The sequence below is a fragment of the Mesoplodon densirostris genome, chromosome 13 (assembly GCF_025265405.1).
Source record: "Mesoplodon densirostris isolate mMesDen1 chromosome 13, mMesDen1 primary haplotype, whole genome shotgun sequence".
Lineage (NCBI taxonomy): Eukaryota > Metazoa > Chordata > Mammalia > Artiodactyla > Ziphiidae > Mesoplodon > Mesoplodon densirostris.
Window position 1 is genome coordinate 79725267 of NC_082673.1, and position 21025 is coordinate 79746291.

Consider the following 21025-nt stretch of genomic DNA (forward strand, 5'->3'; position numbering starts at 1 on the left):
GGAGCTTGGATTTGGACCAAAAATGGTAGAAAGGAAGTATACAAATGGAAAAAAAACATATATAAATAGAGTTAACTCTAATGAATGGTTTATTGGAAACCCTCAGAGCATTTTTCAAAAGGACTTGACAGATCCTATTGCAATAAGACATAGTGAAGAGGAAATGGTTTAAAAGATGTCATCAATCTTTTATTTTACTAAGCACTTGCCCTTCATTTTGAAGGAAATGATACAATTTCAAATCGGAACCTCCTTCTCAAGAAGTGGTGTGAGAACATAACATTGATTTAACATACAATCTTCAACAAAAGTAAAGTTTACACAATTCACTAGGAAATAAAATACATGAAATTTATCAGGTTAGTCAGTGTAATTCTCCATGGGTCACAAGTATCGCTAAGAAAACATAATGAAAAGCTGAATAAACCAGTCAAGTTTATAGTTACCCTGATTAAAAAAAAAATTTCACAAATAAAATGTCACTTTGCAAACAAATCCTTTCAATGATGATCACACTAGATTTTATTTTAATTTACAAAAAAACAATGGTTAGACAATCACATAATATCAAGAGTCTTCAACACAGTGGATTCCATTTTATTAGGAGAAAAAAAATAGAAAACAAGTAATCCTTAAATTTTCTTCACTCTCCATAGCCTATGTTGTAGAAAATTAAAGTTTTGCTTCCAAAAATATGTTTCCATGTGGTTATGGTGTTGTCGACTGGTGCTCTTAGGGCCAGAAGCAGCAAAGACATGAGAAATTTAACTACGGAAGTGTCATTTTTCATAAAAACTAAAAATTTCCTTAAAGGTCTGGAGTAAAGTCTTCTGCTAGGCTTGTTAGTGCTATAAAGTCATTTTAAATTAAATGTAGAATAAAACTACAAAAAGTACGAGTTCTTTCAATATAAAAAGTTGTGTAGCTGAAGTTGTAGGCTCCTTTGCCATACATAAGCAGTCTCAATAAAATATTTGCTCAAGTAAGAAAATATAACTTGTCTGATTATATTTAGCATCCGTTCCAGTTGGGTGTCCTGCTTATCCCTGCCAGAGCTTCTAAAGAACATTAGAATCAATATTCCTTGCCTTCAAAGAGCATCCGTAATTCACAGTACAAAACAGTTCTAGAATCTTAGTCCTAAGGAGAAACAAAAATTATTAAATATATATATATATATATATATATATATATATATATATTAAAGTGCCAGATGTAGCCATTGCCTGGACATTAAAAACTCTTATCCACAACACTGCCATCTTCAAGAAAGATGCCAACAGTTGATTCAGTCCCCTTTCCTTGCAACCTTCAGTGGCTGGTTGGTGCTTTACTTTAAGCATGATGACCCTAATAAAACTTCCAACAGAATCACTGTTCCGAAGCATTACGTACTTCACATCTCTGGTACCCTGTAAAAACACGTGATAAAGCAGCATCTGGAGTAGATCTTTCCTCTTCTAGATCATTTTCAGGCCCTGTTATCAAAAACCTCTTCTCTAGAGGGAGAATGCTACTACTGATATGGATTATATAGGAGTTCTTCCTTCAAGTTGAGATTTCTCACAAAGCTGTTTGTAACAGAGTCACTGCTGTCCCTCGGTGTGACCAATGACATTCACTTTCCATTGAGGGGTGAAGGAGGGAGACAGAGACCGGGCAGTGGAAAAGAGAGCTGGCTGGCTAGCCCAGAGCTGCTAGACAGTGGCTCTGTTCTTCTCTCTTGCTGTCTGCACAATGTCATTACATGCAACTTTCCCTTGATTGTGTTAAACATAAAAGACAATCCAAATCTAGAAGGCTCTCCTAAATGTCTTTACCCACGTTTACCTTGCTCCGCTTTTCCATGAGCAAAAGAATATAAACACAAAACTGAGAGATTATTAAACAAGAAAACTAGATCAACATTTCCAACAAGAGACTGACGCTTCTCCAAATTCTTGGACCAGGGCTGAGTGTGGTTCATCTTTAACAGTGACAGGACCCGTTTGGGGATTCCTGTGAAAACAGGGAACATAGCTAATGCCCTTGTAATGAAATAATTTCATGTTGAGGTGCTATAAAGGTCTAGGCTTTTAAAAATTATGGCCTCAAATTCCCAAGTTTAAAAAAAGTACGTGTACAAGGAAATCCTTCAAGTTTTGTTGCCTTGATTTAAAGATCTCCAGGCAGGAGGCCTGAGGATGGCCACCACTGAGGAACACTCAAGTATGAGTCTACTCCAGCTGTAAGAATGGGGTCACAAAATGACTTTTCAGTGTAATCTATAATGATTCCCAAGAGAAAAAAAAGAAACTTTACTCAACTTTTGAGATAGCGTTAGCAATGCCAATGTGCAGCACAGGAGGATTTTGAAATCAAGGGCACACATCATTAAAGAGCTCACATGAAAACAAAGGACAGATTGTACACATTGTTTAAAGCCTCAGAGTAAAGCAAACACAGCAGCAGATTCAAATAGTATCAGCCATCCTGCTTCGGACAGATCCCACACTCACCAATCCATGCTTTAGGACTGCCACCAGATCTGGCGCTGACTACACCAGGTTGCACTTATTTATGATTGCTGTCACCCCTCTTCATTGAGAAAGCATTCTGAAGGGGTGTTCTCCAAGCGACAAGAAGACTGCAGCAATATAGCAAGACTTTACATCTTGAATTAAATTGCATCGAGTGTGGCTAGCAAAATAAACAACTATCACTGAAATATGCCTCAAGCCTAAGATTTTACCACCAGCAAAACAAAACTGAGGGGGATGAGGCAGTGAAGGAAAAAAAAAAAATTCACAGGACCACCACACCAAAGCCTTAAATTAAAAAAAAAAAAAAGGTACCTTCACTAGTCAGGAAGAGAGTCAGGTGGGGGAATGGAGAGGAAACGGACTGATTCCTGCCAGGGCAACCCTGTTTGGCTGTTTCTGTAGTGGATACCTTATGGGGTGGCGGCAGCCAACCTCCCGTGTGACCTGGGGATGAACACGGCCAAGCAGGCTTAATTAGATCAGAGACACAAAGGGCTATTCCCTCCTTTGATAACGAATACCGCAGCTGTAAGTGCCTACGATAGCAAGCGAGAAACAAAGGCAGCAAAACAGAACCAAAATTGAATCCTTCCTTTAGCTGGCCCCTGACAATGATTTACAGGTAACCTGGGAAGTGGCGATGGCCCAGGAGACTCAGCTGGAAGCCAGCTCCAGAAGACAAATCGCTTGGGGATGGGGAGGGGGCAAGGAGCAAAATCTTTGTTTTGTAGCCCAAGTTTACTCTCAACTACTTGCTACACTTCACAGGGGCTGCTCGATTTCAGTCTGCGACTCCCAGACCTGGTCCTGGGTTTACCAGCCCTGCACCCCAGAAAAACCGCAGGATCAATCACCCCAGCTTCCCGGATCCCTCACACTGCTCTTTCGAGGCAACAGCACTACAAACCTGCTCTGGCTTTACTACAGGGCATCCTGCAAGCCCACGGTAGGAGGGGAAGCGGTCGGAAGGCAACAGCAGGCATTGGTACTCTGAACTTCTCTCCACCCCTAAGTGCATAAGAGGCGTCGATTTTTGGACCCAAGTCCAGCAGGGATTAAGTGTCTGGCAAGTCCGCAGTGTGCCTCACCTCGGGAAAGGAAGACAGATTGAGCCGGCGGGCAAGAAGCCCAGAAGCGCCCCCGGCCAAAGTGCTCCTACCTGCTCCCTCTTCCTCCTCCGTCCAAGATAACAAACTCAAGCCACAGCTGGCTGCGCTTTTCGCCAACTCTCCGTTTTCCAAATGGCCCAGGAGCCCAGATGGGGCCCAGAAGGTGGTGGAGGAGGGAGTGAGAGGAGGGAGGGAGCAGCGGCTGCTACAAACAGCTCCCTCACACGGCTCCGCTCTCAGCTCGCCCGTCAGTGAACCACCGCCTCTCGGGCCCCCTCCTCCCGGACGGGCGCGGGGGGGCGCCCGGGAGGCGGCGTAGTCCGCGCGGCGTCGCTGTCGCCTACGTCCGGCTCGGCGGGGTGCAGGTGCGTGGCGAGCTCCTGCAGCACCGCGGCGCGCCCGATCTGGTCGTTGCGCCGCTTCTCCATGATCAGGTCCTCCAGGCTCTGGAACTCGAGCGTGTGGCTGCGCTGCGCAGAGAGCTGGATCTGCAGCCGGTAGGGCTGCTTACCGATGCGCAGCTCGCCGCCGATCTTGAACTCGCGCTTGCCGTAGCGGCACCAGGCGGCGAAGCTCTCCGAGTTGCGCCAGCTCAGCTCGCGCTCCTTGGCGCCCACGTGCGCCAGCGCGTTGCGCACCACGGCGCTGGGGCTCAGCGGCTTGTAGCGGTATAGCTCGTTCACCACGCGGCCGCGGCGGCCCTGGCTCGCGTCCGTCAGGAAGCTGTTGCTCACCTCCAGCCGGTGCAAATGCACCACCTGGAAGTTGCCCACGTAGACAGCCCAGTGCGGGTACTGCGCCTGCGACACGAACTCCACCAGGTCGCCAGGCCTGCACTTGTTGAGCAGGTTCTCGGGCGTGTAGGTGCTCAGCGCCGCGGAGCCCGGCGCGAAGCTTTTCTGGTAGATGCACTCGTCGCGGTAGAACACGGAGCACTCCACCTCGTGCAGCCGCGGGTCATAGGGCTGCGGCGAGGGCAGCGGCAGCCCGTCCCCGCCGTCGGGCAAACCGCCGCCACCGCCATCCGGACCCTGGGGCGGCGGCTGCGGCTCCACGTCCTCGTCGTCATTGGAGAAGATGTAGGAGACCCCGATGCGGGGCCCGTCGTCCCGGTCCACGCCCGTCGGGTCGGCAGTGGGAACTTCCTTATAACTTAGGTGGGTCAGTTTCTCCACCTGGTTGCCCATCACGCTGCGGACACACGTTCACACCGCCGTGAGAGGAGAAAGCGAAACCACCACTAGGGTCATTGGCACAGGTCCCCGGACAGGGGCTCAGACCACCTGTTGGGAGAGGAAGGCAAGGAAGCCATGTAGGAGCCCTTCCGTGAAACGTGCGATTTGTTCTTAGGAGGAAGAAAGGTTGGGTGTCGGGCACCTGGAGCCATTTTACGGGGAGTCTCAGATGTGGCGAGCTTTTCCTCACTTTTCCGCCTCCAGGGTCACGGTCGCAGGAGGCCGGGCAACTCCAGCTCTCCCCCGCCCCCAGCCCTTCACCTCACCCGGGCAAAAGCCCATTGCATCAGCGACTCCTACCGCTTCCGCCAGCGCCCTACCTGCCAATCCCAGGCAGGAGGGAGAAAGGAAAAGAAACTTTAATTCCCCTTTCCTAGCCCCCTCCTTTCACCTCAGGGTCCTAAGTTACCCCCGAGACATCCCCCCATCCATCGCTGAGGAAACCGGCTAGGACCCCGCAGCGCGGCCCGGGCAGGTGAGCCGCCCTACCTGGCTCACCTGCGGTGCTTTCTCCTCCCGTCTTGCCCGCCCCTCCCCCCGCGCGCCCGCCCTCTAGCTCCGGTTACCTGCGCAAACTCACCCGCCTAGAGGTGGAGGCCGTGGGGAATTGGGAGGGGCCCCCCGCCGCACCCTGAGACTTCTAGGGCGAGTTTGCAGGTGTGGGCTCCGCAGTTTCTCCTCTCCGGGCGCCAGCGGCTGCGAGGCTGGGCATGGGGGAGCAGCGCATGTCTTGCCCCCCGCGGCTACGCAGCGCCGCAAGACTTGAAGGTGGGGAGCGGCGCCTCTTCACACAGCACCCCTTCCCTCCGCCTGGGGCTGCTTCTCCCCTTCAACCTGCTCTTGGGGGGGCGCTCCCTAGAAGGAGGAGAAGGAAGCAGCCTTGGTGCCCCGCGGCGGCAGCTCCCGCTCGGGCCGGGCGAGCAACAAGCACCGGAGCGGGAGAGACGGGATTGTAGATCCGGCTCCGGGCTCCCAGGGCGGGAGAGCAGCCGTTGGCATTTAAAGAGACAGGCGCTCGCTCCCGGAGCCCAGGTCTTTCCTGCACGGCGCTGAGCCTCAGGCATCCCCGCCTCCGCCCCGCCCACACGGGCCACGGGGCTCCGCCCAGGCCACGCCCCTGCTCCGGAGCGGGTTTAAATCCCGCCGGTAAATAACCGACGGGTCGACTGGACTGGCGGTCTTTGCGCCTAACCGGTAGGGTCCTTGCTTACCTTCTTAGAGCAAGACCTTGTTGTGAAGTCCTCGCTGCTTGCTCAGGTCGTATTTTTCGGAGCTGGTGAGCTTTAAAATGGAGTTGGAAAGCAAACGCCACCTGCCAGTGTAGAAAGGAGAGAGGGATTAAGAGTTTGGTGTTTGTTCCATTTTCCCTTCCCCTCTTCATCCCCAGAGTACCTGGAGAGGGAGGAACAGTCATTAGAAAGCAAACAAACCTTTGCTTCTTTCTTTTCTTTCCTAGAACCGATTTCTTGCCAAAGGTCACAGAAGAGAATTTTGTACTAGGACAGCTGGAGAAGTGCTTCCGTTTAGAGGTATTACCAGAATACGCCCTGTGAAACTTTCAGATAGGAAAAAAAAAATTTCACAGAAAGGAAACAGTATAAAACAGAATGAAGAGTTAGTTACTGACTTGGTTCCAAGACCCGGGCTCTTAATAATGTCCCTCGAAGTTAGTACAAAGTTCATAACCTCCATTGTTGTTCTGAGAGTTACCAGTTCATACATGGGATAGTGAAAGAAAGCATTCGGCTCTGCTTGTTTATTTTAGGGGTAGAGGATGTAGGAATTGCCTAATTGTCTTTAAGAACATATTAGCAGAGGCCCTCGGTGGATATATTTCCTTCCTGCTGACTTAGTGACAGGAGACTAGTATTGCCTATTAACCTCCACTACAAGAGGACAGTTCCTCCCTCTCTCCTCTTTGTTGGTTTTGTTTCTTGTACCTAAGATGGAAGCTACCAAAGTGGTTTTTCTTTTTCTTTTTCTTTTTTTTTCTAAATAATGGATTGAAGTCGGGGTGGAGGGATGAAAATAAACAAGCTTAGACTTTCACTGGAACACTGGAACACCCAAAGTAATTCTTGGTGGAATTAAGAATGCAACTCAAGACCTCCTCTACCCTGTTTTCCATCACTGTTTCTTTTCACTAAGTTTTTCCAGGTAACACTATTATTCAGTGTGTATACCGACCAGTGGAAACAGGAATATACTAACACCACTGTGATCCTTTTTAGTTTGAGGGGGAAAAAAAAAAAGAAATTAATCTACTTATGTACTTTCGAGCCCCAACAATCAATATTGGCAGGGCTGTGATGGAAGTTAGTCCTTCAGCAAGTCTAAGATCACAGTATAAGTTAGATCAAAAAGAGACTTCTGTATGTCTGCTGTATAGATTAAGTATTTTCTGACCAACCTTAGGCATGTGTGACCAGATGAGTCTCCTCCATGGACTTTTTGGTAACATGTGCTCTGGGAGCTGCTGTTTTACCTGACTAGTATTTGCCACTAGCATGTGAGCTCATGTAGATGCCCATTTTACAGGGGGGGAGGGGGTTTAGACTGAGAGAGGCAATGGCAAGTCATCCCATGTCTGTTAGGCTGGGGAACCTCTGCTACCATCAGCTGTGGTAGGCCACTTTGCCCCTAGGTGGTACTGGGTAGTTTGCCTGGTGATGGGAGAATCCATAGAAGGACACAGTAGTATGAGTTTGCTGCCAGCACTCTGAGGCACAGATCTGATGAGTAAGGAAACAACACCTTGTCCAGGTGTCTAGCCTATTGCCTTTATGAGCTCTGTTCAGGTACCCGGTTGTGGCTCAACAACAGTTCTTTTTTAAGTTTTTCTACATACAACAGCTTTCTTTTATTAATTAATTGATTGATTTTTGCTGTGTTGGGTCTTCATTTCTGTGCGAGGGCTTTCTCTAGTTGTGGCAAGTGGGGGCCACTCTTCATCGCGGTGCGCGGGCCTCTCACTGTCGCGGCCTCTCTTGTTCAACAACAGTTCTTGAACTGATCAACTATAAAGTCTCAGAGGGAACAGGCTCTGAGTCATTTTTATATCCCAGTGCCTGGCACTCAGTAAGTACTCAATAAATGCTTGATGGATGCCTTAGGGGAATTCTTGGACATATCGATAACCTGTCTCCTATGTAACTTCTTCCATGAATGCCTGTTTAGGGCCCAGCCTCTATCTGATCCCCCAGGGCTCTTGGTCATAGTTTACAGAATGGCTCCCAAACATGCTTTGCTCATCTCAAATGCTTGTTTAATAAATTTAAATTAACTGTCAATAATTTGGAGACTTGGGAAATCTCACATAAAAATTGAGATTTTCAGATTCACTTGAAAGTGCTAACGTATGAGACCATAGGGCCCACATTCCAGGATGGCAACAAAAAGCTACAGCTGAGCAGTGGTTGCCTTGGAGATGAGATGTAGCCTCCAGTTGGCCCCAGTCCCTGTCCTACCCACCTCACCTACTAGTTCCTTGACTGGCCCTGGGAGCCTCTGTGTTGGCTACCTCTGCCATCAAATTTCTACATTATACATTGTATCACTTGATTATATGTAAGTCAGCACTTGATCACATAGCATCTGGTATTATTCTTTAATTCATATATTTAAAACGTTTTCTAAAGAGAGCTTGATTCACAATCTCTTTATCCATTCATCTGTCAATGGACATTTCGGTTGTTTCCATGACCTGGCTATCGTAAATAGTGCTGCAATGAACAGTGGGGTGCATGTGTCTTTTTAAATTACGGTTTTCTCAGGGTATATTCCCAGCAGTGGGATTAGTGGTAGTTCTGTTTTTAGTTTTTTAAGGAACCTCCATACTGTTCTCCAAAGTGGTTGTATCAATTTACATTACCACCAACAGTGCAAGAGGGCTCCCTTCTCTCCACACCCTCTCCAGCATTTATTATTTGCAGAGTTTTTTTGATGATGGCCATTCTGACCGGTGTGAGGTAATACCTCATGGTGGTACATATATACAATGGAATATTACTCAGCCATAAAAAAGGAACGAAATTGGGTCATTTGTAGAGATGTGGATGGACCTAGAGTCTGTCACACAGAGTGAAGTAAGTCAGAAAGAGAAAAACAAATATTGTCGAGTAATATTCCACTGTATATATGTACCACATTTTCTTTATCCATTCATCTGTCGATGGGCATTTAGGTTGCTTCCATGACCTGGCTATTGTAAATAGTGCTGCAATGAACATTGGGGTGCATGTGTCTTTTTGAATTATGGCTTTCTCAGGGTATATGCCCAGTAGTGGGATTGCTGGGCCATATGGTAGTTCTATTTTTAGTTTCTTAAGAAACCTCCATACTGTTCTCCAAAGTGGTTGTATCAATTTACATTCCCACCAACAGTGTAAGAGGGTTCCCCTTTCTCCACACCCTCTCCAGCATTTATTGTTTGTAGATTTTTTTTTGATGATGGCCATTCTGACCAGTGTGAGGTGATACCTCATGGTGGTACATATATACAATGGAATATTACTCAGCCGTAAAAAGGAATGAAATTGGGTCATTTGTAGAGACATGGATGGACCTAGAGACTGTCATACATAGTGAAGTAAGTCAGAAAGAGAAAAACAAATACTGTATGCTAACACATACATATGGAATCTTAAAAAGCAGTACTGATGAACTTAGTGGTAGGGCAGAAATAAAGACGCAGACATAGAGAACAGACTTGAGGACACAGAGGGGGAAAGGGAAGCTGAGATGAAGTGAGAGAGTAGCATTGACATATATACACTACTAATTGTAAAATGGATGGCTAGTGGGAAGCTGCTGCATAGCACAGGGAGATCAGTTGGATGTTTTGTGAAGACCTAGAGGGGTGGGATAGGGAGGGTGGGAGGGAGGCTCAAGAGGGAGGGGATATGGGGATATATGTACATTTATAGCTGATTCACTCTTTTGTACAGCAGAAACTAACACACCATTGTAAAGCAGTTATACTCCAATAAAGATGGGGAAAAAAAAAGAAAAACAAATATTGTATATTAACACATATATGTGGAATCTAGAAAAATAGTACAGATGAACCTATTTCCAGGGCAGGAATAGAGACGCAGATGTAGAGAACAGATGTGTGGACTCCTTGGGGGGGAGGGGGGAGGGTGGGATGAATTGCAAGATTAGGTTTGACATAAATACACTACCATGTGTAAAATAGATAGCTAGTGGGAACCTGTGGTATAGCACAGGGAGCTCAGTTTGGTGTTCTGTGAGGACCTAGATGGGCGGGATGGGGGGTATGCGAGCGAGGTCCAAGAGGGAGGGGATATATGTATACATATAGCTGAATCACCTCGTTGTACAGCAGAAACTAACACAACATTGTAAAACAATTACACTCCAATAAAAAAAAATAGTAAAGAGAGCTTGATTCAAAATATATTTCTTGAAGACTTGCTAGGTACCTGTTAGTCTTAAACACCACACATTTATTCTACAAGTACAACAGCACTGTGTTAGGTTTTGTAGGTATTCATGTCCCCATGAAATATATAGACTCCTTAAGATAGTGTGACATGTCCTACAGGAAGGGAAAGTAGAGGATGCTGAGGGGAAGTTTCAAGACATGTAGATACAAAGGTGAATGTTAAAGTGCCTGCCATCAGGGGCTTGGACTAGTGGGGGTAACACAACCCTAAAATTAACAATGACATCTACCATTGAGTGAGCTTCTAATTCTGTTATAAAAGACAATTAAGTTTAGAGAGGCTAAGTGACTTCTTCCAGCTGGTAAGATCTCACAGGTCTGCTTGACTTCAAGGCCTGTGCTCATAGTCACTTTGTTTTAAATAGAGACAAATACATTCTTCAATATTTAACAAATATTTGAGTGTCTGGCTTTACTGGGCTCCAGAGATAAAAAGCCACGGACTCAGTAGACAAAGTCCTTTCTCTTAATGGCTTTTATGTGTTGACAGGAGGAGACAATTGATAAGTTTAAGTAACTGTATATTCCTTTCTGAGAGCGATAAGGGCCATAAAGAAATAGACTAGGGTAATGGGGTTGAATAACTGTGGCTACAGAGAGGGTGGCAGGCGTGAGGTGGCCTACTTTGGATAAAATGGTCAGAGATGGGCTCCTAAAGAAGTGAAACTTGGGCTGAGACTTGAAGGATGAGAAGGAGGTGGCCTTGGCATTCCCTCCACAGGGAACACCAAGAGCAAAGGCCTGAGGTGAGAAGGAATTGGAGTGTTTAGGAAAAAGGGGGTTAAAAGGTTGCGACTAGAGCACAGTCAGTGAGAAGGTATGTCATAAGGGGGTGCAGTTAGAGCCATGGGAAAGCTTTGGGGGTTTAGGGTTGTCACTCTGGCTGCCCTATGGGAAATGGACTGTAAAGGGATGAGAGAGGAAGCAGGTCCTATAAATGACCAGGCCATAGGGAGGAAAGGCCTTCCCTGCAGATGGAGCCTTGTGAACAAAGGGTAAAGCCACCAAGACACCTTCCCCAAGAGCAGCCATTAGATTCAATTCAAACGTTAGATTTGAATTCTCAGCCATACTGTAGCTTCATCCTCCCCCAGCAGTGACCCAAGTGTCACATTCCACACACCTCCTTGGAGGAGGCACTCAATAAAAACAAGTTGTGTTGAATGCCAGTTAATTACTCTCACAGTATTCCTGTCCAGAGCAGAGGGGAATAATCGAGAATAGATGTTTCTACCTGACAAGGCATTGGCCCCCGACTCTGCAGGCGTAGTGGAGATCTCGGTTTAAATGGCTCGGCCCAAGAATGTACAAAAGAGGAGCAGGAGGGCAGGGTTATCTGCTTAGGCAGTCTGGAGCTCTGCCTGTTCCCAGGGCTGGGCCCCAGGCTCACGGCAACGGCAGATAGCTGAGTGAGTTTGCTGGAAAGCAGGTTCCTCCACAACTTCCTTATGTTGGGAAACTTCCAGACTTCCCCGTGCCTGTTACCCACAGCTGGGGTTCTGTTGAGACATAGAAAGTGAGTGGTAGCAGAATGAAAACACATGACCTGGGTTGGCGTCTTGTTTGCCAGGTTCATGACCTTGGAGCCGTCTCTTACTTGCTCTGGGCCTCCTTTTCCAAATTCTAAAGTGGGGCTCATGATACTATTTGCCTCACTTGGGAATCATCATATGAGACAGTGTATGTGGAAGCACCTCGAAAATCCTAAAGACTGTGTAGATGCCACGTGTTATTTACACCCACCAAACCCTAGGTTAGGGCCGTGTTAGAGCCAGATGATGATTTTAATATGGGGAGCCTAAGAATAACCATTTGTTACTGGCGTCAGCTTACTAAATCTCCATACCAATCCTGTTTCTTTACATTTCCCAGATAAGAATACAAAGGCTCAGGAGTATGCATCTTATGGATTGTCAGTGGGAGAAGCTGGATTCAAATCCAAATCTGGCTGGCTCCAAGTCCATACTTTTCATGCCATGTCAAGCTGCCTCAGGAGTACCAGCATGTGTGTTGTTCATCCACACACCGGCCAGTCTGAGGACCAGGGGGCTGCTTTGTCTTCAGGATGTAGAGTGACCAACTTGTCACAGTTTGCCCAGGATGATCATGGTTTCACACTGAAAGTCCTATGTCCTAGGCAAACTGGGACACTTGGCTGCCCTACCTTGGTGGCTCCCTATCTTGGTCATTGCTTTTTCTGCCCCTGAGCCGATTGGGGATATTGCTGGGGGTGGAGCAGGGAAGGGGGAGGGGAGAAAGGAGAGTGAGGTGTTCTAGTCCAGACCTCACTCTCATAAAGGGTCGCCATCTCCAGGCGAGGTTATGCAAACAGCAGCAGCTAGGCAAACTGGGTTATCCAGTAAAAGAGACAATAAATATTACATGCTTTTGGAATTCATTCTTTTTTTTTTTCTTTTTTTACTTGGATTCTTTCCAGGAGGTGAGGACTGGCCTGCAGCTGCTCCCTCTCTCTTTACCCTCCCAGCCTGTCCTGGGCTTTAAAACCTGCAGAAACAGTTTTGCACTTTGGCTGAATGATTCCTCCATCTTCAGATTAAGGAAGGGTGCACAGAGGCTGCTGAGTGTCATCCTTTTCCATGGCTTCTGCATTTTATTTCCTTTTCCCCTCAGATCCCCAGAACAGGCTCTCTCAAGTAGGCTGGGCAAGAGCTGGTCTGCCCTGTGGTTTGGTATGTGGAGGAGATGCCCTGAGAAGTGGTCTGGGGCTGTCACCCACCCCAGACCTTCAGCTCTCCATGCTTTAATCCTGTGCCTAAATTGTGAGGAAGCTTTTAACCCTTTCCTGGAAGAGGGCTCACCGGTTGGAAAACACCGAGGCTTGTGCCTCCTGGAAGCTGGCTGTTTTAGGAGACCCCTGGCATTATATTGTTGATGTTGAACCAGAGTTTGATTTGTGCCCGGGAGTCTGAGCTTGTAGCTGGGCTCCTGCAGAAGCCTCATGAAAGATGCATTTCACCAGGTGGCTCCAGGGGAGAGACTAGCTTAAATTACAGCTCTACAAATCCAAATATTGGCATATCTGCAAATCCAAATGTAGGGATTTCAAAAAAAAAATCTAAATTCTAAGACTCTTATTTTGCACTTCTTGTGCAAGAAAGGGAGGATGAGCTATTCAGGGAAGAGACAAGGCTGTCAATAACGAGAGAGAAGCTTCGGCAGAGCAAACCCAACATCCTTTTCTTTCCTTGGCCATTCTTCATGCTTCCAGGGAAGAAGAGCTCCGACAAGAGAGAGGAAGATGGTGTTCTGCACGGCTTTGTGCAGGACAGATTAGGGGGACCACCCCCCAGTAACGGGGGCATTGGGCTCACTAAATCTTGTTGGTCAGTTTCTGTCTGCTTTCCCCAAACCACTTCTAGGCCTGGGGCCAAGGGATCCTGATGAAGGACTCACCCCCCTATAGTCTATTCACAACACAGCAGCCCCCAGCAATCCTGTGAGACAGCGAGCCTAGCCAGGTCTGCTCAAAACTCTCCTATGGCTCCCTGTCTCCCTTGGAGAAAAGCCAAAGTCCTGAAGCCAAATCCGGCCTCTGTACCCCGACACCAAATTAAATCTTGGAGACAGAGTTTTGGGTGAAGTAGAGAAGAATTAGCTTTATTGCTTTGCCAGGCAAGGGGGGTCACAGCAGACTACTGCCCTCGAAACCGTGTGTCCCAACCCATAGTGGGTATTGAGGAGTTTTATAGGAGTGGTTCAAAGAGGGTGTGATCAGCTGGTGGACATTCTCCTGATGGTTTGGTGGTGAGGTAAGTGGGAGTCGACATCATCAACCTTCTGGTTCCAACCAGTCTGGGGTCTCCGTGCTTGTGGGCAGCAGACTGTCCTTAACCATTAACTGTTAACTTCTCCCACCTGCTGGGGGTTTCAGTATCTGCAAAACAGCTCAAAGATGTTGTTGTGTGCATCCCTTGATGGGGAACCAGGACCTCGTCCCAAGGCTGCACTATGGTTTCTCTTGACTGTTTGTTCCTCCCCTGTCTCTGCATCCCCTCCTTTCCCTAATTAACAACTACTTGAACTTGCCCATTGGAACTCAGGGAGGGTCATGGAGGCTGAATAAAGCCTGTTTCTGGTCATCAAAGAAATGGGGGACACAGAAAGGCTTTGTGCCCAGGAGCCGCACAGGGTCCTGCTCGGTATCAGTCCCTGAAATAGCCCCACAGCCCTGCCTGCCTCCTTCATTCCCTGTCTGATGCCCCATCGCTCACACCCCCAGATGCACTGCCCCCTGGTTCTGCCTCCCCCGTGGTTGGCATGCTTCTCCCCCACGTCCTCAACATTTGCTGTTCCTTCTGCCTGGAACGCTTTTCCCCAGATATCTTCATGGTGTGCTCTTTAGTCTTGACTCAGATGTTGGCTTCTTAGTGAGCTTTCCCCGAGAGCCCTATTTAAAATTTCAAATGTCCTCCCATACATACTGTCCACTGAAAAAGAACAGCGCACAACCTGAAAGTTGAGAATTATGTTTTATTCCTCAGGCTTGCTGAGAACTTAAGTCTGGGAGGCAGCCGCTCAGATAGCTCTGAGGGACGGCTACAAAAATGGTAAAGGAAGAACCAAGATAGATAGGAGCTTTTGCAACAGAAACCAGGTAGTCAGAACATCAAAAGATGACTACTGTTAATTAAAGAAAAAACAGACATCTCAAGTGAATGAATTTAGCATTTTTCTATGTATGGGAAGATGCAAGAGTCTGGGCTCACGGAAATCATTCCTTTGATGTGCACCTTAACTATCCAGGGTCAGTATCTTTTTTCTTTTTTTTCCATCCTGAATCCCCTCAGGGTGCAGAGTCAGGGTGATTGCAGTGGCTGATGGCTTGATGGCTGAAACAGCCTTTGTTTACTGATATGGCAGGTGACATTTGTCATCCACAATACCCTTTATCCTCTTTCCTGCTCTATTTCTGTATCACTTATTCAACTCACTTATCACCTTTTAGTATTCTATACTTTATTAATTTATTTTTGTTTATTATCTCTCCCAGTTAGACAATACACGCTATGAAATCAGGGATCCTTGTCTTGTTTACTGGGTTCTCCCGACCTCCTAGAACAGTGCTAGGCTCAATACATTGTAGTTAAGTTAATAAGTGAAAAGGCTTTCTGTGGGTCATCTCTAGCCATCCTCACAACAGCTTTAATGGTGCGGGAATATTGTCAATTTACAGATGAGAAAATCAATTCTAAAATGTACTAAATGCTTAGGGTACACCAGGTACTGTACTAAGCAGTTGAGTTTCAGGGGGGTTAAGTAGTTGGGCCCAAGTAACACAGCTAAGTTCACCATGAAATTGTATCTCTGTACTGTCCAACATGGTAGCCAGTACTCACATGTGGCTATTAAGCATCTGAACTGAAATGTGTCATAAATGTAAAATGCACATCGATTTCCAAGAATGAGTACAAAAAAGGTAAAAGATCTTACCAATGTTTCCATACTGATTACATGTTGAAATTATAACATCTTAAATCTACTGGGCTGAACAAAATATATTATTAAAATTAATATCTCCTGTTTCTTTTTACTTCTTTTTAATGTGGCCACTATACAAATTTAAATTACATGTGTGGCTTGCATTTGGCTCTTCTAGCTGTTTCCATGACACTTTATGTCTCTGTCTTCAGAATATTACCTCTTGGACCCTTGAAGGCAAGAGTGAAATGAGTTTGTCTTTCCTATGAGGATAAGAGCAAAGATATGCAGAAGGCATCAACAAGTCTCAAAAGGATTAACATACCTGTTATATACTGCTTGTGTCCCCCCAAATTTATATGTAAAAGCCCTAACCCCAAATGTGATGGTATTTGGAGGTAGGGCCTTTGGGAGATAATTGGGATTAGAATGAGGTCATGAGGATGAAGCCTCTGTGGTGGGATTAGTGCCCTTATAAGAAGAGGAACAGATACCAGAGCTTCCTTTCTCTGACTTGTGAGGACATAGTGAGAAGGTGGCCATCTACAAGCCAGGAAGAAGGCCGTAACAGACCCTGATATAACCAGCACCCTGATCTTGGAATCCTAGGCTCTAGAGCTGTAGGAAAATAAATTTCTCTTGTTTGCGCCACCAGTTTGTGGTATTTAGTTATGGTAGCCCAAGTTGCCCGAGACAGTACCTAAAGATGAATGCCTGTCTCCGGAGGACAGTAAATCTCCAGAGGAGGCAAATGGGCTAAAGTAGGCTCCAGGGGTACGTGTTTTAAGCAACTTCTGTTAAAGCAGATAGCCCCCTGCACAAAATTGAGAGTGGGGTCTGTGAAGATGGAATTCCCAGTCTGATGGAGGTGGGAGAGGCTGGCTGTCACAGAGCCAGAACTCCACCCCTAGCATTACCGAGCATCTTCAACTCCCTGCCAAGCGAGCAACCTTCTAAGAGGCTTTCTGCTGCCCCTATAGACCTGCTTACAAAGATGACATATGGACCTAGTAATTATAGTTCTTTTTGCCATTCGGTAAGCTGAGGAGGCTGGTTTTACGTGTCTGACTCTGTGGGCTGAGTCCATTTTCAGTGGGTTGGCAGAGGTGGGTTTCTGAACCTTCCATCTTGAGGATCTCACCTCAGATGAGAGAAAATTCATAAAGGTGGTACTAAACAAAGAAACAAGATAGTAGCAGCTAATATTTATTGAATGCTTACTGTATTCAGCACCACCCTAAGAGCTTTATAAGTATTCACTCCTCTAATCCTTACCTGTGAGGTAGGCATTATTATCATTATCTTCATTTTGCAGACGAGAAAGCAGAGGAATAGTACATTTAAGGATCTTGCCCATGGCAACACCACTAGTGATTTGCAGAGCCAAGATTCATATACAGGACAGTGCCATGGAGAAGGGGTAACCTCCTGCTACCCACCTTGCCCAGACAGTAACCCATATGGCTGAGTTCCTCTGTCTTCATGCTCCACACTCCCCCTGGTCCCATCTGTGGGTGATGAAGCCATCGCCTTTGCATGCGTTCATAAGTCTGAGTCTTCACCATCCTTCTAGGCTTATCTGCCAGTTTCCCAATCGCCCTGTATGCCTCGGCCACACCAGTCCTTGGTTTATGTTCATCTCACTCTTCACAAAGCTAAATTCCTCACATTCTTTCTGCTTCCAGTCAAGTCAAGTCTTTAGAGAGCGAGCTTTGTTAACTAGCCTTATACCCACCCCACTCTTCCTTAGCCCCTGCTTGTTTCCTACAAATGCCTATTACAGTAGTGATGGTATTTGCTTATTTGCTCATCATTGCCTGCCTGTCTCTTCAGGAGTCCAGACTTTGACATGTCACTGTCACACCCTCAGTGTCCAATGTCATATCCTACACACAGCAGATGCTTAACAAGTATGTACTGAGTAAATAAGTCCTTCTTTGGATTAGCCTGATATTTCTCATTCTGTATGTGTCAAGAGAAACAGCTCTTCAAAAAGCGATTTTGGGGCTTCCCTGGTGGCGCAGTGCTTGAGAGTCCGCCTGCCGATGCAGGGGACGCGGGTTCGTGCCCCAGTCTGGGAAGATCCCACATGCCGCGGAGCAGCTGGGCCTGTGAGCCATGGCCGCTGAGCCTGCGCGTCCGGAGCCTGTGCTCTGCAACAGGAGAGGCCACAACGGTGAGAGGCCCGCGTAAAGCAAAAAAAAAAAAAAAAAAAAATAGTGATTTTTGGGTTTCAGGTATGTGCTCAGGTTTGCAAAGCTAAGGTGCTTGGTGGAACCAGGAGGAAGCTTGATGGAGTAAAAGTGGGTCAAGGAAGAGAAATGGAAAAACAAAACACAAAACACAAGAGGAGGAAAGCAGAAAGGGCCGGTTATGCCTAGTAAGGAGAAGTTCGCTAAAGTTCATTGCATGAGGGGTTGATTTCCAGTTGACTGAATGAGTCATCTGACTGGAGTGGAGTAAAGAGTGAGATGGAGCTCTGTCTTTACATGGTGAGGACTTACCTTCAGTCTAGCCCTGCCCTGGGCCCTGTGGCTGGAGCTGAATGTGCACCAGTGCACCTGTCAGTCAGCCGCTGTGCCTGGCAGTCCAGTTCCAGGAATCCTTACTGAACACCTACTACGTTATGTCACCCACCCTTCCTACTTGCTGAACAAAGGGACTGAAACCTGATCTTTGCCCTCTGGGAGCTCACAGACCCATCACCCCAACTAGCAGCTCCTGAACAACTTAGTAGATGATCAGTAAACATTTTTGAAGTATTTGGATTAATGAGTGCGTAGAATAGGGCCTTTACCTTAAGAGTCTTAAAAGCAGTTGGGAATGTCAGGCAAGGGATATTTATTTAGAGACTGAGCCAACAATATAACTACAGAAGCTATGTTGACCTAGCTTTTGCAAATCGGAGGGGCTATAACCACTCTGCACATACCTATTGTAGGGAAGGAAAAAAAGTTTTTGCTCTATGTATCTTAGGTTCATTGACTGGGGCCCTCAAATCAGACTGACAGAAGACAGATTAACAAGAGAAAAACACATAGAAGTTTATTAATGTGTGTATCATGTACACATGGGAGCACTCTTGTGATAAGTAGATAAAGGGATATTAGAACTTGGGCTTGTATAGCATCTTAGCCAAGAATGATAATTTTGTAGAGAAGTGACAAGACAAAGGAAAAGGACTTTGAGCTTCCAGAGGCAGAAAATTGTGAGAATGCAAATATGTGGGGAAACTAATGGGGGCTAAAAGCTAGTTAGTAAGGTTTGTTCACGTTGACCCTTTCTGGGTGCCATCTTGTCTCCAATGATAAGGTTGTTATCCCCCTCCTGGTACAGAAGTGGGGAAGGAGAGGGAATTCCTTAGTGGTCCAGTGGTTAGGACTCGGTGCTTTCACTGCCAGGGCCCGTGTTCAATCCCTAGTCTGGGAACTAAGATCCCACAAGCCAAAAAAAAAAAAAAAAAAGAAGTGGGGAAAGGGACACCTTAACAAGGGAAATTTATGTTCTGTTTTTAGGTAACTAGGGGGAAGGTGGAGAGCTTTTCTTGTATCTTCTTCTCAATTGCTTTCAATTCAAAATAATCGTTGTACCAAAGTGGCCTATTTTGGGGTAGCACATTCTGCTACTCTTCACTACGAAACAGCAAAAAGATGAGGTCCTATCTCTGAGATGGCAGGAGGATTTATTCTGTGCCTGGTACTGTGCTAACTACTTGTAATCATTACCTGGTTAACATTCCTCACAACTTCACAGGGCAGGTACTATTATTATCCTAATACCTATTTTAGAGCTGGGGAAGGTGAAATGTCAGAAGTGACTTGTTCCTATCACAGAGCTGGCCAGTCATCCCACCAACTGGATGTGGACCCAGGCAGGTCTGAATCGAAACCCCACTGGACATGACTCCTTTGCGCTCTGACCACTGTGTGTCCCATCGATGTCACAAACAATAGGACAGAGCTTCTTGGTGAGGCAAAATGCAGCCATTAACTCAGTGTTTCCTTTTCCTCTTCCTCCTCCTTTAAGTGGGGCATGCTTCACCCAGAGCAGTTAGTCCAAGGGTTTGAAACAGGTTTCTTAGAATTTAGCATGCCCATACTGATTGCAGAAACAGACTGATGGAAGATGTCCCCACTGGGAAAAGAAACCTGAACTTTCCATGTAAGGATGGCCCAGGGAGAAGGAAAAAGAAACAACCTGGGGACCCTGACTAATCTGATGAATGTATTACCGTGGGAGGATCTGAGTCATTAGAGCTTTGGAGACGTGCCAACTAAAATAAATAAATTGGATTTCAGTGTGCTGTACCAAATCACTACATCCCTGCAGACACTTAAACACAACAGTAACCTGGTCATGAAGTTTGCCATTTTGGCAAGGTCACAAAGATTCTGTTTCCCACCAGGGCAATTTTCCCTCACCTAGGGATTTACAAATTCCTGTCCCCATTGTCAGGGACTAGATCAACTCTTACCAATACAGACCTCAGCCCTTTTCTTTCCTTATCCTCAAGCCCCAGGGGCTTTTGCCTCCTGAGTCATTATGTAAATGACTTACAGGCAGAATCTAAAGCCATTAACCAGGAACCCTCCCACCCTGACCATCTCTAGTTAACTGGATTCCTGCTTAACTGAAGGTTAAATAAAACCTGCCTTGTTTAAGGGCTTGTTATTGAAAATCTTTTTAAACTGTGTTAGTTCACTCACCTGCCTAAGTTTCTGGAGCAGAATGAAAATAATCACATTTTTGCTTGATGCTCAGACATCTTGCAGTGCCTTGGGGCACTCTTCTGCCTAACCGTTAGGACTAAAGTTTCACTGTAGTTGTCCACTTCTGTGAGAAATGGGGCTCTAACTGTTCTAAGCTGAAGAAGAAATTTTAATTTAATTTTGTTGAGAGAAGTACAGCATCTTGCTTACCCCGTGCTTAGCAGAGTATCAGGGCATTTTCTCAAAAATTCTGATAAGTCAATGAATGTCTGATATGAATTTATTTCTTGCTGTTGGTTTTTCCCCCCCTAGTAATAATTGTATCTGCTCTTTATTGATTACTAGGGATGGTTCCAGGTGTTGTGCTAAGCACTTTGTGTGCTATATATCATTGTATCCCTGCCGCACAGTGGGTGGGTTTTACCTCACAGATCAGCCTCAGAGAGGGTGAATGACTTGGCTGAGATTCCAAAACTAGGAAGGGGGGCTTCCCTTGTGGTTGAGAGTCCGCCTGCCGATGCAGGGGACACGGGTTCGTGCCCTG

The 21025-nt window shown here is 46.3% G+C and overlaps 1 protein-coding gene across 1 annotated transcript; it reads right to left on the minus strand.

Moving 5' to 3' along the window:
- Positions 1-1114: 1114 nt before the first annotated feature.
- LRATD2 (LRAT domain containing 2) lies at positions 1115-5751 on the minus strand. Its single transcript, XM_060115983.1, has 2 exons — positions 5447-5751; positions 1115-4914 (listed from the first exon to the last, which is right to left on the minus strand). The coding sequence occupies exon 2, from the start codon at positions 4816-4818 to the stop codon at positions 3880-3882; it is 939 nt and encodes a 312-aa protein (XP_059971966.1). The 5' UTR covers positions 4819-4914; positions 5447-5751; the 3' UTR covers positions 1115-3879.
- Positions 5752-21025: the final 15274 nt, after the last annotated feature.

Excerpts from the sequence above, each read along its gene's own strand:
- LRATD2 (XM_060115983.1), bottom strand. The coding sequence starts at position 4,818 with ATGGGCAACCAGGTGGAGAAACTGACCCACCTAAGTTATAAGGAAGTT.